The 27,301-nt window shown below is 39.8% G+C and overlaps 1 protein-coding gene across 2 annotated transcripts in view; it reads left to right on the forward strand.

The window, feature by feature from the left end:
* cdh13 (cadherin 13, H-cadherin (heart)) overlaps positions 1 to 27,301 on the forward strand; it is a 352,261-nt gene that overhangs the window by 307,932 nt on the left and 17,028 nt on the right. For both annotated transcript variants that reach the window (XM_072434742.1, XM_072434741.1), the window contains 2 exons: positions 5,515 to 5,657; positions 26,381 to 26,614. In XM_072434742.1, the coding sequence (XP_072290843.1) occupies positions 5,515 to 5,657; positions 26,381 to 26,614 (377 nt within the window). The remainder of the gene's footprint in view (positions 1 to 5,514; positions 5,658 to 26,380; positions 26,615 to 27,301) is intronic.

A 27,301-nucleotide genomic window follows, 5' to 3' on the forward strand; every position in this document is an offset into this window, starting at 1 on the left:
AATACTCTGTGGGAGCTGATTTACCTGTGTCTGTGCCTTCACATCTGGTTCATCTGCTCCTGAGCTCGTACTTATCGAGTGAGTGTTACATTGTAACATGAGATATTTACACAGACATATGGTCCAGAGTAATGATGCACAGGTTGTCTTTTGACCCGTGAGTTACGTCTGGCCAAGAAAGTCTCATTTCACTGCAGCAGGTGTGAGCAACTGTTGATGGTGGAGCTCTTCTGCTGTCACTTTGAGTTGTGCCTGTCTTTACATTTTAGACAGAGATTGATAATGTGATCGAGATTCCAAAATATGTTTGATATAAATCACAGCTTGTCGATGGTCATACAATGGTTCCAAATGTAATCTTTGTCTTTGTCTCACTGTAAGACACTTGACTCATATTTTTCCCCACAAGGCTACCCCAAATAAATTGTCTGTTTGCTGTAACCCGAGTCAACATTTTTCATCTGGCTCGGTCACTGACCCACAGTCAATGACGGAAAACGTCTCTATCAATCCGATCTGGAGACTAAATCTCACGATTTTAAGATATTTCAATCGACCTTTTGTACGCCGCTATCCTTTATTTTGGTAGCTAAGGCAAGCGGGGGGAACATGCGGGGCACACGGGCACCGCCATGTTTGTTGTGATGACGCTGCTGGGCGTGTTTCAATCCCAGAATGCATTTGCATTAGTCAAATATTCACACCCTGACAGAGCCTGGCATTACTCTGGACATGTCAGTGGCGCGACAAGGAAGTCTGGCGGTAATGCAACAATTGGATGCCAACCGCCATAAAACAACAACAATGACAACAACATAAACCACCTTGTTGAAGGCAATATGACGACTTTTACGCGCATTCTCTAACTAATGTAACAGATGCACGTGGAGGACTGAAAATTAAAACGCACATGTGCTACACGGTGCGTCATCAGTCCGTTGGGATGAAAGTCGAGTTTATAAGCGTGATAAAAATATTTGACACGGTGGTTCAGGAAAGACCGGTCGGTGAGTCGGCGAAATAATTGAAAATTAAAAGATTTTGATGTTTTTTCAGCAAAATGTTGAGGCCCGAAGTCACTGGGATAGGCTCCAGTCACCCGCGACCCCAAAAGGGAACAAGCGGTAGAAAATGGATGGATGGATGGATGTTGATATTTATTTTTCAGTCGGCTAGTTTCATATCGGGTCGGTCGGGTTACGGCAAACAGACATATTATTTTGCTCAGCCCAATCAGAAATCTTTGTCACAGACAACTAAAATTGCGCGGTGGACACTCGGCACAAGAAGTCCTGTAGTAGCTTTCAAAGCAGTCTGCTTGTTTTGGCCCCAATACCCTTTAGCTAAGGAGAAGCTAAGCACCACAGCGAGGTGATTGGATAGAACATAGGGTGAAAACAAGATAACAAAAAGCAGCTGTAAACAGAAAATAATAATTTCTTACCAAATGCTGATTTGATTTTGTGATAAACCGCCTTATCTCCAGTGATAGTAACTTATATTGGGCGGACATGCAAAACAAAGCTAGTGCACCTTAGTAACATCTTTTTCCTTTTCATCAACATATGACAAAAAAAATACATATATATATATATATATATATTTTTTTTTTTTGTGCATAATCCATCTAACATTATCCATACCCAGTGCATTACACAATAAACCTAAGTTTTTTCTTGTTTGTGGCTCTAGCCACATCTCACAGTGCCACTCGGAATTATTAAACATCTGTATTATGAATTGCTGAGATCGGCCTTATGATTAAAAAGTATGGGTACAGATAAGATTTTATGCGTTAAAAAAGTCTGTTTAGGAGACATATTCTGCCATCACAATAACCATGCCAAAGAACTCCTAGGCGACTGGTCTGTGGAACAAGGGTCAGTCATAGTGTGGCTGAAGTGACTGGACTCTTGACATCAATATATAACAATAACATTTGGCATAATAACACAATTACATAATTACCGGTACCGGCCCCACATCTCCATCAAACGTTTAGGCCTCTATAATCTGACGTCATCTGAAACCCAGCAATCAGTCTGTGCACTCGTGTGGCTTATTAATTGCAACTATATCTCCGTTATTCAAAATGGCATAACTTTAAAGCCCCATTATCCTATAGGACAGCTGTATTCACACTTTCACAAACTTTTCCTCCTGCACTCCTCCATTGTAACCCCTGAGCTGTGAACGTTCAGCTAAAAGTGCACAAATTTGACCTGCTCTCAAAGGGGGTCAGCATATGGTATTTACAGTACAACTTTCTGCCAAACAAGCAAAGATCCTGACTGCCACCGCTCCTTGGGTCATTTACCACAGCCAGCAGAACTAAAGTCCACTTTCGCTTGAAGCAGCAACATTTATTTTAGTGTTGTGGTTTGGCTGTGTACGAGAGGCTGAGCATTTGCATCCTAATGAGAGGACGGCGGCTCGCTCAGTGCTGTTCTTTTTGTGGACTGGTTTGTTTTGACTTTGTCTGCTTTCAGAGATAAACTTGTACGACCAGATATGAATATTCCAAATGGCTTTTAATGGTTTTCTAATTTGCCCTTTTTAAAGCCTCTAATGGACTGTCCCCATGTTTTCACTGAGAGCAGGAACACTGGCTGTGACTGGCTTGTTACCTGACAGACTACCCAATGGGCGGGTCTTACCACAGAACAGTATAAATATCGGAGTTCTCGATCTAAATTCTTTTATTGACAATGACTCTTGGATGAGAGTCGAAACGTCTATTTTTTCTAACTGAGTCCAGATGACTACAACTGAAGCTTTTTCTACTGACAGACTACCGTATTTTCCGTACTATACGTTGCACCTTTTTTCATAGTTTTGGCCAGGGTGCGACTTATACTTATATTTATACTTATATACTTATACGCCGTAGCGACTTATATGTGATATTATTTGTTATTTTCACGCTTGCAACCTTATTTCATACTCCAGTGCAACTTATATATGTTTTTGTCTTCTCTATCATGCATTTTTTGGCTGGTGCGACTTATTCTCCGGTTGCGACTTATGGTAAATACGGTAAATGTGCACTGACAGCAGGTGACGGAGAAAGTGTAACAAATTTGAACTTAGAAAAAGCGCTGTTACTTTTAAAGAGACAGACACATGGACATAGAGAAATAAATAGCTTACTGAATAAGCTTTGGCACGCAGGGGTGATAAAATTCAAAATACCTCAGAAGTGGGAAAGACAAATAGATACAGAGGCTGAGGTGCAATGAGGGAGTAGTAAAGCAGCCGTAATAACACATCTGTAATTCTGTTTCTCCATCTGCGGAGTTTAAAACACTCAAACTCACCTCATAAATGTATCCGGTAGCAATCGAAGCATGTGTTTTGGAAGAACACCTTTACCAGACAATTGCAGCATGATTTGCACTGCTTTACGCCTCAACATACTCACAGGTTAGATTTGTACTGAAAGTTCCTTTTTTTCTTCTTCACGCAACCAACTGAAAGTTCACACTGATCCTTTCTATCAGAAGTGTCAAATTGTGTATATTCTTCTAGTGCCCTTGCATGTCTGTCGCAGCATAGTGATGTAGTGTTGAAAAAAGATCACAAATACTCTGTACGGGCTGAATGGAGGTTTACATGAGTGGGCTGTGTGTGTCAGTGGAGGCCGTGTCCATAGATCACGTCTGTAGTGTATATGTGCATTTGAGTGGAAGAGACTGAGTGCACGTGGGCTGATACATGTCTCATTATTAACAGTCCCTTTAACCTTGGAGCCCTGGGTTTTTTGTTACAGTAAAACATGTTGGTTAATAGTCAGCGCAGTGAGAGGGAGAGAGCGCGAGAGAGAGGGAACAGAAAGGTGTGAGCAGGGGTTGATTGCGTCGCTATTTCTGAGGGCTTCGTGCCGCTCGAGAACTCCATTTTTGAGGAAAGCTGTCTGCTTCTGAGCAAGTTAAAGAGAAAGGAGAAGCTGCATGATATAAAAGAACTGGGCACTTATCACAGGGTCATCTTTCATCTTTAACAAACTGAAAGAATTTAGTCTGCTGAATAGAAGGAGGGAATTTTGTGTATACTGTGTTTGAAATCAGTGTTTGACATGTAATCTAAACCTGAGCAGAGCCAATCCTTATGTCCACATGCATTTTTTATATCATTCAAGGCTGTTTACTCCCAAACATTGTAAAAACTATTTTACTGGTAAGGCCGCAGTTATTTTATTACTTGGTTTACGGATTTTTAAATGAAATATATTGAACAGGCGGGCGAAATAAATAAATATAATTTCAATTTCAGGGGGGGGGGGGGGGGGGGGGGGGGCAGGAGCGTGTAACAGTAGATTTAGCGTGTTTTACATTGGTAGAACTGACGCTTCTAAGTGTGCAGTCTTGGTCACGGCAAAACGCGCTGGGGAAAATGTGGTAAATGGGTTTAAAATGTATATTTGCGATATAAAGGCGCGCAGCAGACACGGAAACAGGCGCGCGCGTCTTCACATGTTCTCACGGACCCGCTCGGTCACAACAATGCTTTCCAATATAAATGACTCCCGCAAGATTTTGCCGTACAATTGACTTAATACTGCTTTTTATATTTCATTTAATGCTATTTTTGCGTTGTCGGCGGTTCTTTATATAAATAAAAATGATAATAATTTATTTTATTTATATTGTAGAAATCAAAAATCTAAGTTCGGCAGATCCGTAAACCAAGGAATAAAATAACTGCGGCCCAATTGTACGTTTTTAGCATGATGGCTGTTGCAGTTTGAATTAAGCTGTTTGTTACTGTTTGAAAAAGGTAAAGGTTCTCGAAAGTTACTTTTTACAGTACATTGTTTACTGCACACAAAAAAGTCATTTAAAACATTTGTCAAAATATTGATTTCAAATATGGTACATTGCCTACTTGCCCCGCAGATGCTCAACTATGTAAAAGCAAATACAATTTATTTCATAGAAGCTGAACATTCAAAACATCTATATCTGTAAAGTCAAACTCCTCTTACACAGCAGTCATCAGATTTGAGCAGATAGAAGATTGCAGCTTTAAATGCTTATTGACAGAAACGATTTTCTCTCCAGAAGGCATGGTTTAGGGTTTATTGTAACTCCATAAAATGTATCACAGTAAAATGTATGGCCCTGTATTTTAGATAGAGACTTATCTCTTCAGCATCTGCCATTCCTCAGAGTGCTATTTTCTGACTAAGGACACCCTGACATTGAATTGTAACTATGGTTGTATGAGTAAAAAAAAAAAAAGAAGTCTGAACCAGTTCTGTTAATATAACTTTTCTTTGTTTAGTGTTCAAAAGCAATTCTGATCACCTTTTTCCAACTTAAAATAAATGTGTACTTTAAAGACACATGACAGAACCATGGTTTGAAAGCATTGCAATACTTATTTCAACCGGGTGTTTCTTATAGAAGACTTTAGTTTTTTCTTTGTTTGGAATTCGACATTACTACGAGATCTGGGGGGGAAAAAGACAATTTCCTGCTTGTTAAAATAGTTCTCTTGTTGACTTTGTTACAGGTATGCAGTTTTGCGAGACCCGGCAGGCTGGCTCAATGTGAACCCAGTCAGAGGGATTGTCAACACCACGGCTTCACTGGACCGAGAGTCTCATTATGTCCATGACAACAAATACACAGCGCTCTTCATGGCCACAGATAATGGTGAGTCTGATATATGACACTGTCCAAGTGGCCAGCCCAAGACGGGCAAATACAGTGCAAGTCGTGTGCTGCAAATGGTCCGTCTGTTGACTAGAGGAAAGGTTATTTCTCCAGGCCTCTTATTTTTTGTGTGGATTATTCTTCATTCTGTTCTAATACATAGATGTGTCCTCCTGTGTAAAATGTAAAATGCATGTTATAACAAATGGATGCTCATGTTTGTGTTGATAGCGTGATCAGATTGCGTCGCATTTGGCTGTTCTTTTACCCCCATCGGCTCGACCTGACCATACAGTATGCTGACAAGCTGTTGGTGTCATTAGTCTGGTGCATTGGACCCTCCTTGGGCCCCAGCGCTCATGTTGAAATGTCCCCTGTCCTCTGCCTGCTGCTGGCCCGTCTTTGTGCCCCTGTCTCCATGGCTCTCCATATCAATCTATCTACTCTCCTGTGCTAAGGGAGATTCTGACACATCCATTAGAGCCTCTGCGATTTTCTATTAGAAGCCAGCAGAATAGCACTTTTGGGGCCAGGAATTCAGCCTAGCCCCAGAAAGATGAGTTGTTGAAAGAGCAGTAATGATGGGCCCTGTGGCAGAGGCTAGTGGAGGTGGAGGGGTCAAAGGAAGAGGAGAAAGGAGCAGATACACGAGAGCAGATTAAAGAGAAGATAGAGCCTCAGAGGGCAGCGAGAGTGTGTGAAGAGAAGCGGAGATTGGCTTTGAAGACACATGTTGATTACTGACACAGGTTTCAGAAAATAGAGAATGTATCATCCTACAGGAGGTTAAAGTTACAAGAATACTTAGATCAAAGGCTCAGTACATCAAAAGCCTGATCAAATCAAATTTTGACAAATATCTGTAATACTGTCAAATAACTGCTATTGTCATAACTACGTATAGTAGTCACTTCACTGGCAACCACCAAAAGAAAACGCACTATAGGAAAGATAAACACATAATTATGTTTCATGGTTTTGGTGCACATGATGGTGTTGCTGGAATGACAGCTTTGACTACATTTTTCACAAAACAGTTATTTATTTCTAGTTTTGGTGAAGTTTATAATGTTACTTCCTGGTTGGACAGGAGCAGCAGATATGACACGAGCAGAGGTGATTCCACAATAGTTACTTTGCAACTGTTACTGTAAATGAGGGCCAACATCCTTATAAATTACAAAATAGTTTTGATTTTACAAATAATAATACCTGATAACACCTCCCTGGATTTTTTAAATTTCAATTTTGTCTATTGATGACATATAGGCTTCTGTTTTAGAACTCTGCTCACCTTCCTATAATTGTAAACTTAAATGTTTCCATTTTTCTTCACAAACTGCATCTTGACCATCGTAAGAAGTTTGATAAATATTTACCAGAAGTTCTATCCCACCAAATTAAGTCATAATTATAAAACCATGAGAACCTGTTATTTGCACTTTAACTGTTTATGACCCCCCTAGAGGGCTTAAAGGTCTTCTCAGACGCCTCTTCCTTTGTGTTGTGTGGGAGCATGCATGCTGGGATGTGAGCAGAAAACCGATTTGAGCTCTGTTCCTGACTGGCTCGCTACTTTTCCCAATGACAGGACAAATTTACAGGTTTTATATCGTAACTACTCACTGATGATTATATGAGTTGGCCCCTGGACTACCAACAGCTCATCAACTGACCCACGAGTCTTCATCTGTGTCTGCAGTGGAGCGATTACAAGAATCCACATACTATACTCAGCTCTTCCTGAAATAAAACGAAGTGGAGACTAATGAAAAGTCGGAGGAGCAATGTTTGAACCTCTCCCACACAAGAATACGCAGAAACAATTATTAATACAATATAACTAAAGCAACAGACTGTGTGATGTTCAATACAAAATGTGGTGGGCAATTGCAGATACTGGTATATTTGTGCCATCCGGTAATATTCCATTTACTATTTATTCACTGATGTTTTAGGTTCAACATTTTTGAACCTAAAACATCAGTGAATAAATAATAAATGGAATATTACCGGATGGCACAAAGTCATTGTCAAGGAGAAAAACAAAACACATGACTCCAGGCATTGCTCTCGCAGTATCATCTGCTTATTTGACGTCATGTCGTTTGTCTCCTCTGAGCGTTACGCCCTGACTATCATGTGATTATAATTTGCCCATATCTTCATGTGTCATCTGTTTATTTACCTATTACCCGCTGTTACCCTGCATCTGTATTTGTGCACATTGCCCCCGTCCTTCTTCCAATCCAATAGCTTTGTTTGAGAGTCGCGAGTGAAAAAAACGCCCTGAGCCAGTTGTGCCCTGGCAGCCGCACCCGGCAGGCCTGTGGAGAGCTACGATTGTGTTTGAGGAGATATATTTCCAACTTGAGCAGAGGGCTTGATGGCCTGTTTATATAAGCTCGTCGTCAGTGGCTGCTGTTTTTCTGCACATGCACTAATTCTCTCCTGCGCTGTGCTTTCCCACCGGGACACCAGCTGTTCCCTCATCCTCCGCCCCCCGCCCCATTCCAACATTATTTGGCGTTACTCGTGGGCGAATAAATGTTGTATGTTCCTTCTTGTGTGTTGTGTAGAAGAACTATAGCTACAAAATTGTGATTCACTCTCTATTTTAGCTGGTTTTCAACATATTACTACTTATGCTGTAATTTTAGCGCTTTATAGAGTACATGTTTGCACCGCTACTCACTCACACTTTTCTATTTTTACCCTTTTCTGACTCGAACACACTGAGCTCCCACATATATCACCACAGAGCGTTATTAATTACGTTCAAGTTACACATTTCACAAAACAGTTATTTATTTCTAGTTTTGGTGAAGTTTATAATGTTACTTCCTGGTTGGACAAGAGCAGCAGATATGACACGAGCAGAGGTGATTCCACAATGGTTACTATGCAACCGTCACTGGAAATGAGGGCCAACATCCTTATAAATTACAAAATAGTTCTGATTTTACAAATGAATTTAGAATTTTGACTATTGATGACATATAGGCTTCTGTTTTAGAACTCTGATCACCTTCCTTTGGCGTTACTCGTGGTCGAATAAATGTTGTATGTTCCTTCTTGTGTGTTGTGTAGAAGAACTATAGCTACAACATTGTAATTCACTCTCTATTCTAGCTGGTTTTCAACATATTACTACTTATGCTGTAATTAAGCGCTTTACATAGTACATGTTTGCACCGCGTCATTATAAAAGCGCACTACTCGTTCTCACCCACACTTTTCTACTTTTACCCTTTTCTGACTTGAACACACTGAGCTCCCACATATTATCACCACAGAGCGTTATTAATTACGTTCGAGTTAAGTATTTTAGACACGTTTGCTGTCGCTGTGAACAAGCAGATAAGTCCGTGCGTTCATCGCAGCTACTGGAGCTCCCCTCAGGTTTTAATCAAAGGTGAAAACTGCAGAATCTTAATAGGTCGCCCCAACAATAGCTGCTGTGGCGGTACCATTAAAGTCCACTGGCACTGGGAGGATGCTTGTGTATCGGCCCATCTTCCATTGACAGCTTTGTGTAATAGGTTCATCTTATCCGGAAATATTGACAAGCGGGAACTGTCAATGGGAGTCTAAAACAAGGTCTCAACCCCAAATTATTTTTAGGATGTGCTGTCATGAAATACTCAGGAGACTTTGATGAAATGACAGTGTCGACATCTCCGCTTCAGTGTTTGCATTTGCGGATGACTTTGAATAACTAACATGCACTGGTAAATGCAACGTAATGGCGTACATTTGCTGTAATAATCTTTAAACAAGGGTAATGGTAATGAGCATGTGTGCGTGTATGCATACGGAAGGCTTTGCTGCTCTCTGGGCCTTTTGGTTTATCATCCAAACTTGCATTAGTTCTATATAAATGTCCCTGTACACACCCTGAGTAACCACAAACATGAATATATGTTTGCTGCTAATGTACTTGCCACTCTGACTGACACAAGCAGGGCTACATATTTATAGTCTATAATTGAAGTATATTATCAGAGTCAAAACTACAGTGCAAGTTCACAACAAGTGCAATAACGGTGTCTAACAAACCTTGTCTTGTTTGTTCATGTCCATCTCTTTCCCCGATGTGTAACACGGAGATGCCTCATTGCCGCAGTAAGTGCTGTGACCCAGTGTGCTGCTTATTGCTTTAATGGCCTGGGTAATGTTCCTGTTTGGGACTGGCTCTGACACAAAGGCTTCACCTGTAGTGTGTGTGTGTAGGTGTGTGTGTGTAGGTGTGTGTGTGTAGGTGTGTGTGTGTAGGTGTGTGTGTGTGTGTCACCAGTGTAATGCGCACACAGGCCTGTTGTCAGTCTAAATGCAGTCGTCTATAGCCTCATGGTAGTGCCTGATGTTACCGAGATACATTAAACAACAGTGCCAAATCCATGGGCCCAATGCGAAACCCAATATCGCGTTTACGATGTGGAAGATGGATGCGTTGTATGTTGTGTCTTTAGTTGCTTTTTAAATGCGTAATGAACTTCACTGAAGCCAATCCAGTTATTGATGCATCACAGTTTTATTAACGCAGGCTTTGGGAGCGAGTTGTTGGCAGCCCGGGGCCTATTTTGTGGAGATGTGCCGGCTGTACCTTCGCAAACCATCTATTATAATAGAGCCTAGAGACAGAGAGCTAAAGAGCAAGCCAGTGAGTAATAGTAAATACTACACAGAGAAGGCAATGTCAAGGAGACGGCAGGAAGAAAAGACAGATCTCAAAAGGTGAGGTAGGTGGGGAATGATGAAAATGACAGGAAATTATCCAGCATTTTATACAATATGAGAAAAAAAATGTGCTTTATCGTTGTATCCTGGGTTGAACTGCAGGTGATTTGAAATGGACAAAAAGGGCTTTTCAATGTACAATCAAATTATATGTTTTTCAGTCAGAGCAATTTGTGCGTGAACATTTTGACATTTAGTTAACTAGCCACTTTGTACTCTCAGCCAATCACTGCCAACATTGTGTGGCTCTATAGCCACAGGGGACATGTTAGGGCCAGGTGAAGGTACAAAATGAAGAAGAGTTGACCTGGAATAGTGAGTAATGCAACATGCTACATAATGTAGCACAGGGGAAAGTGATTTCCTCTTCTTTACTTTGCGCCACCTCATTAACCCTGAATACACGCTGAGACTATCTGACTGTGCCAGCCCACCTCCGTAACGTGTCAATCTTTTCTTCTTTTGTGTATCTTCTTAGCCTCATTTCCTATTCTCTCGGGAAAAAGACTTCCTTGTAAATGTTGTATGTTGTATGATGTATGTTGTTGTGGTGATTAGTGAAGGCCTTTGTTCGGCTTGGCCACAGAAGCACTGCATGATGTTGGCTATTATTTTGTCTTTAAACTGATTCATTAGACGCAAATACATCTCTTTCTCATCTAGATTCAGATGTTTGATTCTTTCATGTTCCGAAAAAATAAGATGGACAGTAATAAAGCACCGACACTATTTGCATGTCCTGCCTGTGTCTGTGGGGTTCCCTCTGGGTGCGTATCAACCAAAAGATTACCCAATATGCAAGTCTTTGGCCTCTCTCTACTTCCAACAGGGTGACAAAGACTTGATCTATGGCTCGCTCCTCTCCAAAGCTGATCATCTCTTGAGTTTTCTCCCCATGACTTCAGTTGTATCTTTGCTGAAAGTTTGAACCTTCCCAAGAGCGAAACGCTGCAATACAGTTTATGCAGTTTTAGGTTGTGAGTTCAAGTTCCAAACGTGCCATTTGATCAACTCAGTGAAGCTGTCAAAGTCTTAAAATCTTAGTTTCACATGACAAGCTGTGAGCGCCATCTGTTGTCTGGTGCAGGGCGCAGAGTGGATGCATGAGGGAAACGGGTGCTGGCTGTAGCTTAATTACGCACCTCCACAGTTTTCTTAAATACTGTGAAGTAGATAATTAACACCTTACTTTGTGGGATAAATCACAGCAACCCATACAAGCACCTTTCAAATGACATCTAACACGTCTAAAGTGTGAGATAAAAGCATGCTTCAATGTTAACATGAGTTTATTATTATACATTTTAACTAGTGCTTACTTTTGGTATAAATACGTTTTATTCTATTTTAAATGTTAAATTGTACAAATTGTATGATTGTGTTGTGTAACGTATGGAACAGATTTGGGTTTTTTTTGCCTATTGGAACGTTAGAAATGGTCGCCGGTAAGAAGGCAATCACTAAAAAATGGATGACACAGAAAAACTGGACTGACATAATAACTGACGCACCATGCAAAAAATAACTGCCGGACTCGGCTTGAAAATGGACAAATTCAACAAACAATAGACAAAATGGGACTCATGTTTCCTGCCATAAGATGCGTTAACCCCTCCTTTCATTGCATTCTACCTCACTATCTGCTTATTCTTTACTCATTCTGAGTTCCCTAAGGTCCTGCCCAGCCCTGCCTATTAAAATAAATATATTATTGTATCATCATTATTAGTATTTGTTTATTTATGTATGTATGTATGTACGAGTATGAGGGGAATATGTATATATGAATGTTTTATGTGTATATGTATGATTTTTCTCTTTCTTTACATAGGTTTAGTTTGTTTTATGCACGTTTTTGTTGCTGTATGTTTAAAAAAGAATAAATGGGGGGGAAACAAGTTACATTTTGACAAAGTAACAACAACATTTTAGTGATTTTTATTCCTCTGTATCCACCTCTGTCTTCTCCACTTTGAAACTATCCTTATCTTAACAACACAACATTGTTTTTACATATCTACCCACCCAGCTGTGCTCTCTGCTCATCTAAAATTGATATGGTCACGGAGGACTGCCTTGTGAAATGAAGCACCTGCTGAGTTTTTGTCTTAGCCATCAGTAATGATCACTCTCGTGTCTGATCTCCCTGTACTGGGAGCAAGTTGAGCGCTACAGGGAAGGACTTCTTTTTTTCTTCTTCTATCTATCGCACAGAGCTTCATTTAGTCCCAGGTTAGAGTTAAAGTATTACAAACCGTTCCAGTGGAGCCTGTCATAGCTGTGTATTTTTAAGAACTCACTATTAAAATGCAACCAGTGTGAGCCTTGTCACCAACATGATATAATGATAATAATAACACTGAGAAACTCCTATTTATTTCGGGACGTGTGCGTGTTAATGAACAGACATGACACACTATGAATGTAAAACACACTGGGTTGTAGTGGAAGGCTAATTCTCATCCGTTGTCCCATAGGGCGGGGTCACAAAAGGGCCAATAACGGATTCCATTTCATACATGCGCAAATAAAGTATGCAGTCTACATCACGGAATCATCCACTTTATTGCATAAATCTCACTTTCCACTCAAATAATGTACAGTATATTCAGCACATTCATATTCATTCCATACATGCCCATACAAAGATACATTATTATCAAATCTTTGTTCGCCCTCATACCTAAACTGGCTATCGGGCATTTTTCTTTTGCGTTTTCTGTGATTTGGGGCATTGCAAAAATGAATTGAATTGAGTTAGTTCATACCTTAAACCATAAAATACATGTAGGTGAGGTGTTTGAAATTGGATGGCACGTCGTCAACACCAACAGTCCATTAGACTTTAAATAATGAACAATAGAAACGATAGATGGATAAAAAAAAATTGCACTGAATTATTATTATTATGAAAAATCACATTTTCCGGACACTGGGGAAAAAAATAGGCTGATACATAGACTGACTTTCTATGGACTACCTTCTTTATTTTTGTCATGTTGCTTTCTGTGTCTTGTTTGTTTGTTTTTGTTTGTATTATTTAAAACATTTCCCTTTAACAACCAAAATATCTAGTGTTTGTTTGTATTATTTTAAGAGATTCTAAGTGGCAGCAACATCCTCAATCAATAGTAGAAACATCAAGGATCTAAGCAATCTCTTTTTGGTTCACTAATGTTGAAGTCTCAATGGGAAATTTCCAATAAATAAAGTATTGGACACGATATGACAAATATTACAAATTCAACAAACCTGTCTAATGAAAGTCGGGCATATTTGAACGCTATTTCCATTATGATCTAGGGGCTTATCTGTAAAAATCATTCGGCACTACACACAGAAATCTCAGAAGCTACACAGTTTCAACGTTTAATTAGTACCAAAAAAAGAACTCTGGAGGTGTAATTCGACTTCAACTTGCATCAGTACTCTGCATGTCCAATCAATCGGTGTAAATGGGCCACAACTGATAACCCAAACTCCATTCAAAAAGTAATTTGCCCGACTTGCGGCGCCGCACCTGTCCCCCACAGCCCCGCGCCTCTCCCTCAAGTCATCCGTCCTAATCACGCGCGCCTATTGTAATCGTCCGCGGCCGGTTTCATTTACAGTCACCACCAGCCAATCAGATTAGCCCGCGTGTCATGTGATAGTGTTGTGCTGAAACCCAGAGGACAGCACTGACTGATGGGACGGAATAGAACGGGTTATCTGAAGGCATTTCTAACAAGGTTGGGGACTCACCGAGGCAACGTGCGGGAAGAAGACCGGAGGAAACCGAAAAGAGATTGAGACAATTCACGCTTCTGTTGCTCCCGCTGAATATTAGCGCTGCAGAAAATGAAGCTAGGGGACGGGAAATGTCTTTGTGATGTCGCTTTTGAGCAATGAATTATTTATTTTTTAAAAGTTGTATCACTTGTGCTTCAGAAGCGTGTTATGGGGGAATTTTATCAACTTCAAATGTGGAGCCGTTTTGTAAAGCGCACAGTTAAAATTAATTTTGTCATGTTTGATGGTTTAATCAAAAGTTATGAACACAGCATTTTTATTTTTTTTGACATTTGTTGTTACTTTTGGATTAGGTATAAATGGGCACAACCTAATTTGTTTTACTTTTCAATATCTTCAACTCCAAATTGCGAGCAGCATGTTCTCTACAAGCAAATATAATTGTAATCCAACGGAACATCACTCTCCAAAATTGACTTTTAAAAAAAATAATTAGATTGAAAATAGGGCTGTCACTAACGACCATGCTGGTAATCAACTAGTCAAAGTAATTCATTTCTTGTGTGAAATGTTTGTTTCTATGGCACATTAGGAACACATTTTTAACCAAATAAATATTGAAATATGGTGACTTCTATGCAGAGAATATTTACAGATAAACTGTCAATTTTGATTCAAATCTGAAGTAGCTTAAAAAAAGAAAAAAGATTTAATAATGCCACGGTCTTTGATATAAAACGTCTTTTCGGGTGTGTTTGAGTCTGTTTTGTCCAGATAATGATAATGAAATACAAACGTTATCGTCGACCTGTCATGATTACTCAAGAAACCGTCTCAATCCTATTTGTGCTTTTCCGCTCTGTTCCATGTATGTTGTTTTTATTCAGTTATACTTTATGCTCCCACGGTACTCACTTTTAAAACTAATGCAATACCATGTGCCTTTCAGCAAATACGGCAGCGCAGTGATGGAGCATCTCCTCTTTATAACAATCCTGCTCCCCAAAAGATCTGTACTTATGGCACTGGTAAGCACGCCTCACAGGAAATGTTCCGAGTGAGATGGGCAACACTTCCAAATCTGTTACTAGCAGGAGAAAAATGGAAAAGTGTGGCTGTGTGCCGAGGCGTTTGTGCTCGAAGAAATTGTCCTTTTCTATTGCCCGCGAAGAGTTATACGGCAGGCGTTTTAATTCAAGTCCCTGCATGGCTGACACTGGAAAGGTATCATCTCTCAAATGGCTCGGGTCCTGTTTATCCTGGGACGCATTCATCACGTTGTTTTGTTCCCTTATTACCCTGCAAGAGCCCACCTGTGAATTAGTCTCTGTGACTGTTTAGCTTGGCGATGATTTATTGTGACATTTTCCTATGTGCCATTCCTCACAGCGCCACCGGCTGTTAGCTTTATTTCATTTTCTTCAGCCGTTCGACCGGGAGGAAAAATAATCACTGTAATAACAATGCACTGTATATTTCGCCAAGGGCATCTCCTTCCTCTGCTGTTCCTCCACCGCAAGTCGGGCCAAGCTTTTAATGGCTCTACTAGTAGCTCTTGGAAAGCTCTGGTAGTTGGCGTATCTTCAGTGGTGGACAACATTGCAGAGTGTTCGCCAAAAACTGGTGAAATGCAAGAGTTTGCCGCTACCGCCAAACGATACTGGCTGTTCTTTTCCTCGTCCAATTTGTCCTGCTTCGTAAATGAAACATATTTTCTCCTCGTCGCCCCCAAACGCACGCGGAATATGTCTCAAACTTTGATTCTTTTACTATGGCAAATGAAGAAAAAAACTCTGAAAATGCACTGCTTTAAAAAGACGAGTGAATATAAGCCCAAAGCGAGGTGTTGAGAGAGAAATGGTCGATGGAGAGCTGTGGTGGGAAAAAAAGAGTTGTAGCCTGTAGTGGTGGATTAGCGGCCTCAGGAGTCCATCAGTCTGGTCCTTTGTCTCATAGGCAGGCAGAAAGACGGATAGCAGAACAACAGGAAAAGCAGCACCAACACTACCACAATTCAAGGTCTGAGTTCAGCACTGCTTATCCAAGTTTTCACTGAAAGACCTCTGGGTTTAGTTGCTTAGTTGTGTGTTTGGTCGTCGTTCAGAGCTTTCCATCACTTACTCGTCAAAGTCAAGGGTTCGCGATTGCTTTAAGGCTTTAAACTATTTGGCTTCTCACAGTTTCATCAAATAGTACTGCTGTATGAGTTAAAAGTTTTACATTGCATTTGCATTTATTCAGTTACTGATGCTTTTTTATTGCTGAAAACTAAACTTGGGAAACCAAGTGTACATATCATATCTATTATCTCATATCTCATATATTCAAAGCCATGGACCCGTTGCAGTTCGTATACCTGGCCCTGGCATCTGTTTATAAGAGTTCTTCTATTAAGAGTGTTTTTTAAACTTCCTATAAGTTACTGTCCTTTCCCCCTGTATCTACTGCGTTGTAACATTAAAGGCTATCTTATCTTATCTTATCTTTTGTTGTTTGTGTTGAATCATCACCTGTGAATTATGTTTATCGACAAATGCAATGAACCCCATTCTCATTCTGATTCTTTGATTCTATTCAGGGCCTTTTGTAATCCAAGTATTTCCATTTTAATATAGTAACTTCTAATTCTGATTCAAGTCCAGTTCACATCAATAACAACACTCCTCTTGAGTCTTCAGTGACAGCTGTAGGGGGAGGTGGTGTCAGTGTGACAGGGGGGAGGGCTTATCTCAATGAGATGCAAATGAGCCCCGCCCCCTGTGACTCTGGGCTCACTCAGGTGAGAAACTTTGGAAGCCGTTTTCTCAGTGAATGGGTTTGAGAGTTGTATACATTCAAATGACCACAACTTACTCAAATATGATCAGATCTACACGAGTGAGACATCATTGGAAAGCTTTGAATTCACACTTTCAGAATCTGTGAATAACTCAAAATGTCTCCGGGTAGACATGTAACTGGATTGGCCATGGTCAGTCACATATTTGTACTATGTTCGGGCTTACCTTTCCACAGATCTGACTTCTAACAAGCAATCCCCTGCTTGTCCCCACGGATAAGTTTAATGCCATATTGTGGAACATTCCGGGCAAGTGGCAGACGCTCAGAATAGTTACATAGTTACATAGTGCACCCAACGACATCATCTCCTTTGAGAAAGATCATCAGGTTTTGTAGATATTGCAGGCAAAGTTTTATTTATTTATTTAATTATTATTGTTGATGCCATTTAATTAGTTAGCACCATTTTCAGGAAAAAATTACAACAATAAATGTGATAAATATGTTCCAGCTAATTATATATCATTATTGGCATGGAGAGAAGAAAGAGGAAGAAGAGAAATCTTATAAACCCCAAGTACAACATCAAAGTGTGGTTTCTCCAGCATTTGAGTTAAAACTTATGATGAGAGTTCAATCCCGCCGTAAAGGAATTCATGCTGGCACCAAAGTACATCTCTAACAGTGTCATAGGAACCATCTTAGACTCTGAGGACCACAGTGTTCCTGAAGACGTGAGACAGGCTTCTACTCTGACAATGTTCAGATCCAAGCTAAAAACTGTTTTGATCAGCCGTGCATATGACTGAAAGGATTCTATTTGCAGTGTTCTCTTTTATATCTTTTAATGCTCTTTTAATGCTTTTTTAATGCTTTTAATGCATTTCTAGTTGTGTGAAACACTTTGAATTGCCTTGTACAAATTGTGCTCTACAAATAAACTTGCCTTGAGCACACATTTGAGGCAGCCGCAATCAAGCAATATTTAGAATACAGTAGACACACAGACCATAGTGAATGAAAAGTTCAACAAAACAAATTAAATCTTTTTTTTCTCCTTCTTTTTTTCAAGAAAAATTCAAAATACAAATGCACAAACAAAGATACAAAGTAAAAGTAAAAAAAAGAGAAAACAGACAAGCCGGGGCTAGACAAAAGACGGATTGGGTCAAATTGAAAATGCTAATTTAAGAAAAGTAAGACATCAAAGAATTTAAAAATGAAATAAAAAAAGGAAAGAAAGAAAGATAGAAAGGTTAAAGCACACAAGGTCCATAATATGAGTCAGTTTTTGTCCAATGTATATAAAATGTGTCCATTTCCAAGTTTAGTCCATCCATTCTACCGCTTTATCCGGGGCGGGGTCGCAGGAGCAGCAGTCTATGCAGGCACTCCCAGACTTCCTCCTCCCCAGACACTTCCTCCAACTCCTCCGGGGGATCCCGTTTAGTTCATAAGTTTATTTTTCCATTGTCCGCATGTCAGTTATAGCCTCGGTTGGTGCAGTTTGTGTACAAAACTAATGAATTCAATGCACAGACGTCTGGTAACGGAGACCGGCCACTCCTGAAACACTGCTGTGGGCGGTAATGGCTGTGCCCTTTACAGTATGTACTTCAACAGTTATTTATCCAATCCCTCTAAGAATATTTTGTGTTTTCTAAAGCACAACGGGAGCCATCTGCCTGGACTTACATTTTGTCCAGCGCTTTTATTATTAAAGAGGGACTATACCGTCGACAATAAAATGTAATCTCTCTTGTTAATTAGTCTAATTCACACCACAAGCACTTCATCTAAATCAACCTCACTACAGTAAAGTTAATGTTCTACTTTCCAAATATTTAATTAAACTGTATTGTTGATAGTTAAATGCGTAGTTTAAAAGAAAAAAGAAAATCAAGTCAAAGCAAATTATTAAGTGTGGAACAAAATGCATGAGAAGGCCATAATCGTTTACTATTTATGCTTGTTTTTAACATAGCTGTGTATAAAAGAGATTATTCTCACTTCACAATAGCCTATTCAGTGCAGGCATTAAATGTGACAATAGGCCGCTGATCCCAGGTCGGTCACCTCTGAGGGAACAGTACAATGTGGGAAAAGGATGTGTTTTTAAATAAAAGCACACATTACAAAGGAGAGAACAGAATAACCTTGATTTCATATAATGCAACTTCTTTGACTCACACAATAAACATAAATACATTTGAGGCAAGTTCTTACACTGACAGAAATACATGTATGACAAAAATGTACTTTCTAAAATTAGAAATATATATATTGATCTGCTCTATTTTGTTATTAAAGGAAAGAAATGTATCTTTATTTAAACTCTTTAGTGTGAAGAGGGCATTGCACATTATAGGTTAATGTCAAAACAGGATTGTGTAAAAATGCTATTATTTCTTTACTATTAAAATACTCAAAGCACTGCACTTTATAGCCAGTAATGGAGTATATAGTCACCTTTAAATCATATATTATTGGAATCATTCATGTCAGCTCAAGCCATCGGTCGCTCAAGATTCATTTCACTGTTATAATGGATCACAAAATGTTTCCTTGACTGTATGTAACATTCTTGCAAACTGATTTCATTCATCCATTGCACATTATATATCACTCCATCATTCTTTTAGAGCGCATCCTTTTTTACTATAGCAACACAAGCAATTTGCAGTCGAACAAATCGCTCGTACGCCGTAAAAAGAGTTAACGGGGCAGAATTTGTAGACGGAGTGGTGTGAATGGGAGGCCAGCAGACAAGCTTCAGTAAACCCCAGGGAAACGCTGATGATGATCGTCGGGGATGATGCAATATCCATTCAGAGGAAATGACGAAAGCAAAAGAGCAGAGAATGAGTGATTAGCACAAGATGGGCATAAAAAGTGACTCATGAGCTGAACACAAATTGGCTGAGGTATGGACCATTAAACTGGCGATGTTTCCTTATTAGCACTGGTAAATATACGCCCACTACCCGGGCTAAATGTTTGGGAGAATATAAATTGGGTTCGGAATGAGAAAACCTCCAGTGCTGCAAGTGAAGTGCAGCCGTTGTACACTTGCCATCTCAAGTACAATGGCAGGTGACAAATGTACCGTTCCGAGGAAATTACCTGAAGCAGTTGTGCTCTGGGGAAAGCTTTGGCATCAGTCCTCTTGATTTAAGTCGTCCAACATGCTCCAGTTAATGCAGTTTTTGTTTTATTATTCTCACATTCTTCAAGCACAAATAATCACTTACACACAAATTGTAACCATTAGAGACTAAAGAACACTGGAATTAAAGAGTAAGAAGAGATGCGAGAGATGTGTTCGAGTCTTCTAATCCAATTTATTGTCTCCGTAGAGAAAGTTGTCCTCTGCATTTGACCTTCAATGCTGTTGGCGTCTCCTCAGGAACAGTGGTCGCTGCAGTACATTTTGGCACAAATGGAAAAAAAAATACATAAAATCCTCTGTTTGCTATTGTTACTCATCTAATTTATGATGCTAATATTTAATTGTGATGGTACAATACACTGCTAAATTATTATTATTTTTGTGTGTTAAATTGTACATTGATCATGGAGCACTTGAATTAGGGTGCACGTCCATGAAAGGGGCTGTACCTGGACGGCGTGTGGAGTTAAAAGTAGGTCAGCCACGCCTTTTCATGGTGTTGAGTGTGGCCCAGGTGTGTTCTGGGTGTTATAACCCTGCGTGTCTCAAATGTGTGTATTCTGAACCGTGGACTTATTAAAAATTGCAAAACGGTATCGTCGTATCATTCGAGGGTGCAACACTATTGTGATCTGTAGCTCTCCAGAGGCCGGTGAAAATCAGCTCAATGGTTTTCAAAGCATTTTTACACTTGTTATATTTGTCAAATAATACCTTAACATCTTTAGTAATACCATTATTGTTTGAACTGTCTTAAAATTGTGACAGTTGTGACACAGTAAAGTGTACCTGAATTGTTTTATTGAAATACGTCTTGTGGCATAACAAGGAAATCACAAACTGCAACTTAACTGATGTAACTATGATATCTATTTACCACAGGGACTAACTCACCAAATTAAGTCATAGTTAGAAAAACATGAGAATCTGTCTGATGCACTTTAAGAGCTGGAGATGGGTCCCCGGGTGTTGGCACTGCGGTCTTAAAATGTTGCTCCAGCAGTAGTTAAAAGTGAATGCAAGGGACAATAAAGTGTCCTTTTAACCTTAAGCAATTTAAAATAATTAAAGTCATGAAAGGCTTTCAGTTTAACCTTTGTATAACAATGACAACAAAAGATGAGTGAAAACAAAAAAAGACGCATCTAAAAGGGAGTTATCTGTTTTTGCAATTGAACTCTACTCATATTCTAACACAAATTGCATTTTCAATCTAAAAAGTGAACATTGTAGTGAATGTCCAAATGCATCCACCATGGCAACTCCTCGTGTACAAAGTGGTGTGAGCCGGAGGCCACCAGATAAGCTGCATTGAACCTAAGCTATGACCAATCAAGACAGGCGTGTGATGCAGCAGCGATAAGGAGGAGAGGCTGGAGTGGAGAAGGAGAGAAATGGAGTGATTAGGTGTGAGGAGTACTCATTTAGGAAGACAAACAACTTCATCTAAAGCCAGTGGAGCACACAGCCTGCCTCTCCCACCACAAATGGGCTTAAATTAGCATCTTTCTGCGGATGGTTCAGGTCAATCTCCACCATAACACATTCGGGCTCATATCTTGCGTGATAATAGATTATCACAGATCTTGTCTCAAGAGCTGGTGTTTGATTTGCTTTTGAACACATTTCACTGCTTTTGAGGCATGCCAGATATGGTTAAAGCTCTTTTATCAACATAATCCAATGGCATTTTTGCCCCATCCTCACCTGCATACTGAATAGCAGCATCAGAGAAAGAACATGGTTTCCCAAATTGCACTGGTAATTTAAAGGTGTATGACGTAACCTTTCTGTAGTGTGCACACTTGGCTGAACGGAGGTGGTGTCATTATTGACATGACTACATGACATTAAAGACATTTACGATGGACATGTGACCAATATGGACATACAAATTAACATTGTTTCGTAAACCAAAAGTAAAGAACCAAAAATAAAGAATGTCTCAGTTTGCAACAAGTGATGTCAATGCCCGATCACACCTCACCTTGGCTGCTTAGCAGGGATGGGCCTGGTTACCACTTAGTACTACTCACCCACCTTGCCTCTAGTATCTATGTGTACTGGTGTATGTCTCAGTGTTGTGAAAGTGAATGCGGGATAATCAACGGAAATTAGACCATGGCTACAATCTGACATGTTCACAGCATGTCAGGACAATGTTCATGAACCATTGTCCTGACCAAACAAATCTTGAATTACATTGATAGCACCAAATGTGGAAGGAAACACCATGATGTGCTTCCTGTAGAAAAACAGTGCAATTGTCTACATGTTCATTTAACTGTTGTAAACTGTAATTACTCATTTTACCTTTGTAACTAGGTGGCCTAATGTTAATGCTAAACAATGCCTGCATTATTCTGGATTCTCAGCAGGCGTGCTGATTGGTTAAACAATGGCGCCAAAACCCAATCCCTGCAGGGGTCTGTCAGAGAGAGAGGGAAAACTCAGTTTCATCTGAGATCTTCAAGGAGAGAGTTTCTCAAGAGAATGGCTCATCTCTGACCTAGCGATGCTAAGCTAACGTACGGAACAAAGACCATTCCAGAGAGCCACGCCCGCGGAAACTAACTTTTCTCTCCCATAAATAAAAATTCTGTGCCCCTTTTTTAGACATGATTAAAACTGCATCATGCAACCTCAAGCAAAGGACCTTTTTGCAACTTTTCAAGTCTACTACAAAACTTGGATCCAGGACAGTCTATTCAGACCAGCCGTGAATCAGTGCAATGGTTCTTTTTATCTGAGGAATGCCTCAGAGCCAAAGAGAACACAGATCACTGAACCTGATCCAGTGCTTCTTCAGCCGGACACTGCCCATGCCCCACCTAACGGCGTTACCCCTGAGTGACCCCTGAGTGACCCCTGGAGGCGGTACGGACACACAGAGGCCCGTCTCCTCAGGATCTCAGCTCCTGCTTCTGGTCGTATGAAAAACCCATGTATTTCACAATCTGGTTTATAAAATCACCTTAGATTACCCAACACACAACTAGATAGATCTAGAACAATCATGTATAGCGTCTCTAAAAACACTTTGGTAAAGTATTCATTCAATTCCAAGAAACGGGGTCAATTTCTTGGTTACGTTCTCACAAACCTTCAGATTAACGAGCAAATTTATGTTTTAATAAATGAATTGAATTTAGATATTTGATTATAGGATTGTTAAATGCCTAATACAGGATGGTGCCCCACATAACTCTAAAAAACATTCCCACTTATGAAAGAGGGTGACATTCAAAGTGTACAACTTTAGCTCTCTGTTCTACTACAATGGTGCACATTAACCTTGTTGCAGGATTTGCTTTATTCCTGTGGGTTGAATGCAATAAAGCCCCTATTTATGTGTGCAAAAAACACTATGTTATTATAGCAGTGCTGACTTATTTGTCAAAGCATTTGTACTTATGCTCATGTAACATTCCATACCACTCAGTATTTACTAAACTGTCAATCATACACAGAATTTTTAACATTGTGACCCCAGTAAAAGCTCCAATGTGCTTAGCTACTTGGATTACTGCCAGTGAAGCTGTGCATACACATTTATTACTGGATCTCTCCATACGGCTCCTGTATTAAAGATAATATATGTTACACTCGGTAAGTTGTGGCATATGAGATTTTCAGCTTTTGAGTTTAATATAGTTTGAGCCATAAGAAGCTGTGGATCTGATCTGGAATGACGAACTGTCCAATCGTGTTTCCTGTATTACTTACTGATGATTTTTAATGTAAACTTCCAAGTCATAAACAACATATTAGTGCCAACAAACCCAGAGTAGCTGACGCAAACATTTCATTTTTACTGCACCAGCCATGACCAAACAGTGTATTTTACCAGCGGACAAGTCAAATTGAGCCATAAGCTGCAATGTTCTCTGCTCGGTAAGAATGTCACTTTTTGTAATTTTTTCTTACCTTAGTATTGGTTTAGTCGCTAGATTCAGTCAGAGCTAGATCAGTGTTTGTTGATTCACAGGGTTGGCTCTAGTTTAGTGTTGTTTAGTGGCAGAGTTGGACCTTAGTTAGAGTTGGTTTAGCCAGGAGTTCACATTTACCCGTAAGCCAACGTGCTGTAAACCGACCCACAATAAACGCCCCTATGAATGAAAAACAGTGTGCAAGGTGCAGGTGTAAAGAATGTTTCTGCAGCCCTGTTTCAGTGCAGAAAGTGATTGGCAATGACCTGCACTTGTAATGTAACAATAAGCTGTGCCACAAAACATGACACTGCTAATGTGGTGCACCTTAAATATCACCACTTTCTTATTAGTTATTTTATTATTTGGTCATTTGGTATTTTACAGTAAATAAATATATATGTTATTTTGGTAAAGTAATAAAAAAAAAAATTTAGACATAGTATGTATCATCATTAAGTATTTTCCTGGTTTTTGGTAAATTGTAAAAGCAAAGCGGAACCTTTGGAGACTTCCTGTTTTTGTTAAAAGCAATCTGGACAGGAAAGGAAAGCTTTGGTTCTTCGTTGCTTTTGCTTTTTTATTATATTTTCAGATTGCACAATTACTGCTACGGCAGCCCCGGAGCTTGGGGCCCGTAACACTACCAAAATATATATATACCTGAAATATGCCCCTATGTAACAATTTGAAACCACACAGAATTGGATAACAATCAATTTGTACATCAAATCAAGTCTGAGCTGCTGTAATGATACACCCCTAACACCAATCATTCACAAGCATTGAGAGAACTGTGGCCCCTATGGACAAACCCCCAGAGGGCCCATATTGGAAGCCCACAGAAGCTTACTTACTTGTCTGCTGTGGCTTGTATATGAATGTGTGTGTAACATGCAGCATATCGAAAATAAATGATGCGATTGTGCATGTCTTCACTTGACTTCATGGGAGACTGAACAAAATGATATAAGTTTATGTCTTTTTGTCAGCACTTTTGTATAATGTATATTTGTTGTGAAAATGACCTAATCAGCATTCTCAGTTGGAAAAACAACCTTCTGTGTGCAAATTCTCCCCGTGTGCCACCTTTAATTCCAGAATCACTTGACATTTATTGCTCATGTATATCTTGACTTGTTTTCTGTCTTTCCTGTCCACAATTGCAGTCCCTTTTACCCTCACAAGGTGGAAGAGACTCATTTTCCAATTATAGATCTTGTCTTAAGAAGTTAATTGTCAACTGACCTCCGGAGCCGTTGAGGACATTGTATGCTTTTTTCTCTCTCGCTCTCTCTAACCTGTATTCACAGTAAAACAGAAAAGTATTAGAGTGGCTCAGAACATTCTTCACCACAGCCTAATCTCATACAAACACACAACATGGCCGTGTGCCAGCTTCAAATGCTGTTTTTCAAACCATGAGCCTGTGATTCATATTCTTCTGGCATTGAGAAGACACATGCTTTCTGTTTTGTTTGAGTGAAATTAGGTGAGATGAGTAAAGACAAATTGGAGTGAAGCTTTTAAAAAAGATTGACTTTTGGAGTGTCTGCTGTTTTGACATTGTTGTTCTGAATTGATCAGAGGACAGTTTTACTAAATTGAGTGTACAGCCCTTTTCGGACGAGACTAGTTTTACTTAGGGACCGGCCATATTTACGAACATGGTCTGTGTTTCTACGCCTGTCACTTGTCTATGTCTTCCCTTGACTTTTAACTACTGTATTCCAGAAAACTCAGAGGTCCTCAGGTGTATCTTGTCCCGTGTGAATGCTCATGTCTGTCATTTGGACTGTTTTAGTCTGTACCTTGAAGCTTAAGTAAATTCAGAATATATCTGAGTCCCTTTTTACGTCCAAATCCAATTACTCCGGCAGTACAACCCCATTTCCGAGGACCGAGATACTAGATACTTTTGAAGCAATTTAGATACTTTTGGAGCAAAGTTTGGACCGAGGGGCTGTGTGTGAGTGAATGGATTAAAATAGAGAATTTCCCGCTGTTTCATAAGAAATGGAATTGTGTGGATGTCATTTTGAAAAATGATCCTAACAATGGGGACAAAAGAAAAGCGTCTCACACTACAGCACAGGAAACGCTACACAAAGCTAAAAACAAACCTAAAATAGTTGAAAATAGAAGAAACACAAGCAACACGGATAAAAAAGGTCCATATCGTATGTCAATGTATTTGCCAGTCCGCCATTTCTTTAATAAAGTCGGTAAAAACTAGTGAATTGCTGACATTGCTAATCCCGTGCGAATGATCACAAGAAACACAGACGTCGTCGGGTCATTTAAAGTTTACAGACGCTCCTGGGTAAAAACTAATCCCATACTGTTTGTCTTTTTTTTCTTCCCCTTCTCAGGTAGTCCTCCAGCGACAGGCACAGGAACTTTGATAATCTACCTGGAAGACTATAACGACAACGCCCCCTACGTGGTGCCGTCGGTAGCGCGGGTATGTGAAGACGCCCACGATATAAATGTGGCCATAGTGGGAGGCAGAGACAAAGATCTACCACCCAACGGCGCCCCCTTCAAGATCGAACTGGGGAAACAACTGGGCCTAGACAACACATGGAGAGTCACGAGAGTCAATTGTGAGTATTGTATTGCATGTCTTTTGCGTGTGTTGCATTGAATCACCAGTAGATTAAGTTTGTGTGTAACATTTTGTCGATTGAAGGGAAATAATGTGATGTTCAATAATCGATATATAATATACTGTGCGACTTACCTTTGCAGTGATGTGTTTTAGCACTATACCTGCCCTTTTCTCTTTTACAAGCTAATTTCTTTTCTTTTTAATTCATTCAGTTATGTCTAAAATAACACAAGTGCTGAAGTCTGTTGTGTTGCTTTATGATTTTATTAGCTTGCTCATAATTTGTTAAACACAGGTATTTTTATTTTGTTTTCTAAGACACACAAGAAGTGTGTGGGTTGCTCATTTCCCTCCCAAGAACACTATTAAGAGATTCAGTCTTCCTGAAGAGCCTGTTGTCATATGTTTGCCAAAAAGCACTCAGTGAAATGAAAAACAAGAGATGGGGGACACTTGATGATGCACAAAAACACAGTCACCCTGCACATTAATATTTTAGGGTGAGCAGCACAGTCACTAGTATTGTCTTATTTCTCTTGTGTGTAGTTTTACATGTTATTGTCACAGAATGTTCAAGTCAGTCAGCGTTGAGTCAGTGAGGATCATATGAAAAACGGGGCAAAACAGCAGCAAATGACAGACAAGCAAGACATTGATTTGTGATCGCTTGAGTGCCACTGCT

The sequence above is a fragment of the Eucyclogobius newberryi genome, unplaced genomic scaffold (genome assembly GCF_026437365.1).
Source record: "Eucyclogobius newberryi isolate DKJ021-1_F unplaced genomic scaffold, fEucNew1.0.hap1 SCAF_7, whole genome shotgun sequence".
Lineage (NCBI taxonomy): Eukaryota > Metazoa > Chordata > Actinopteri > Gobiiformes > Gobiidae > Eucyclogobius > Eucyclogobius newberryi.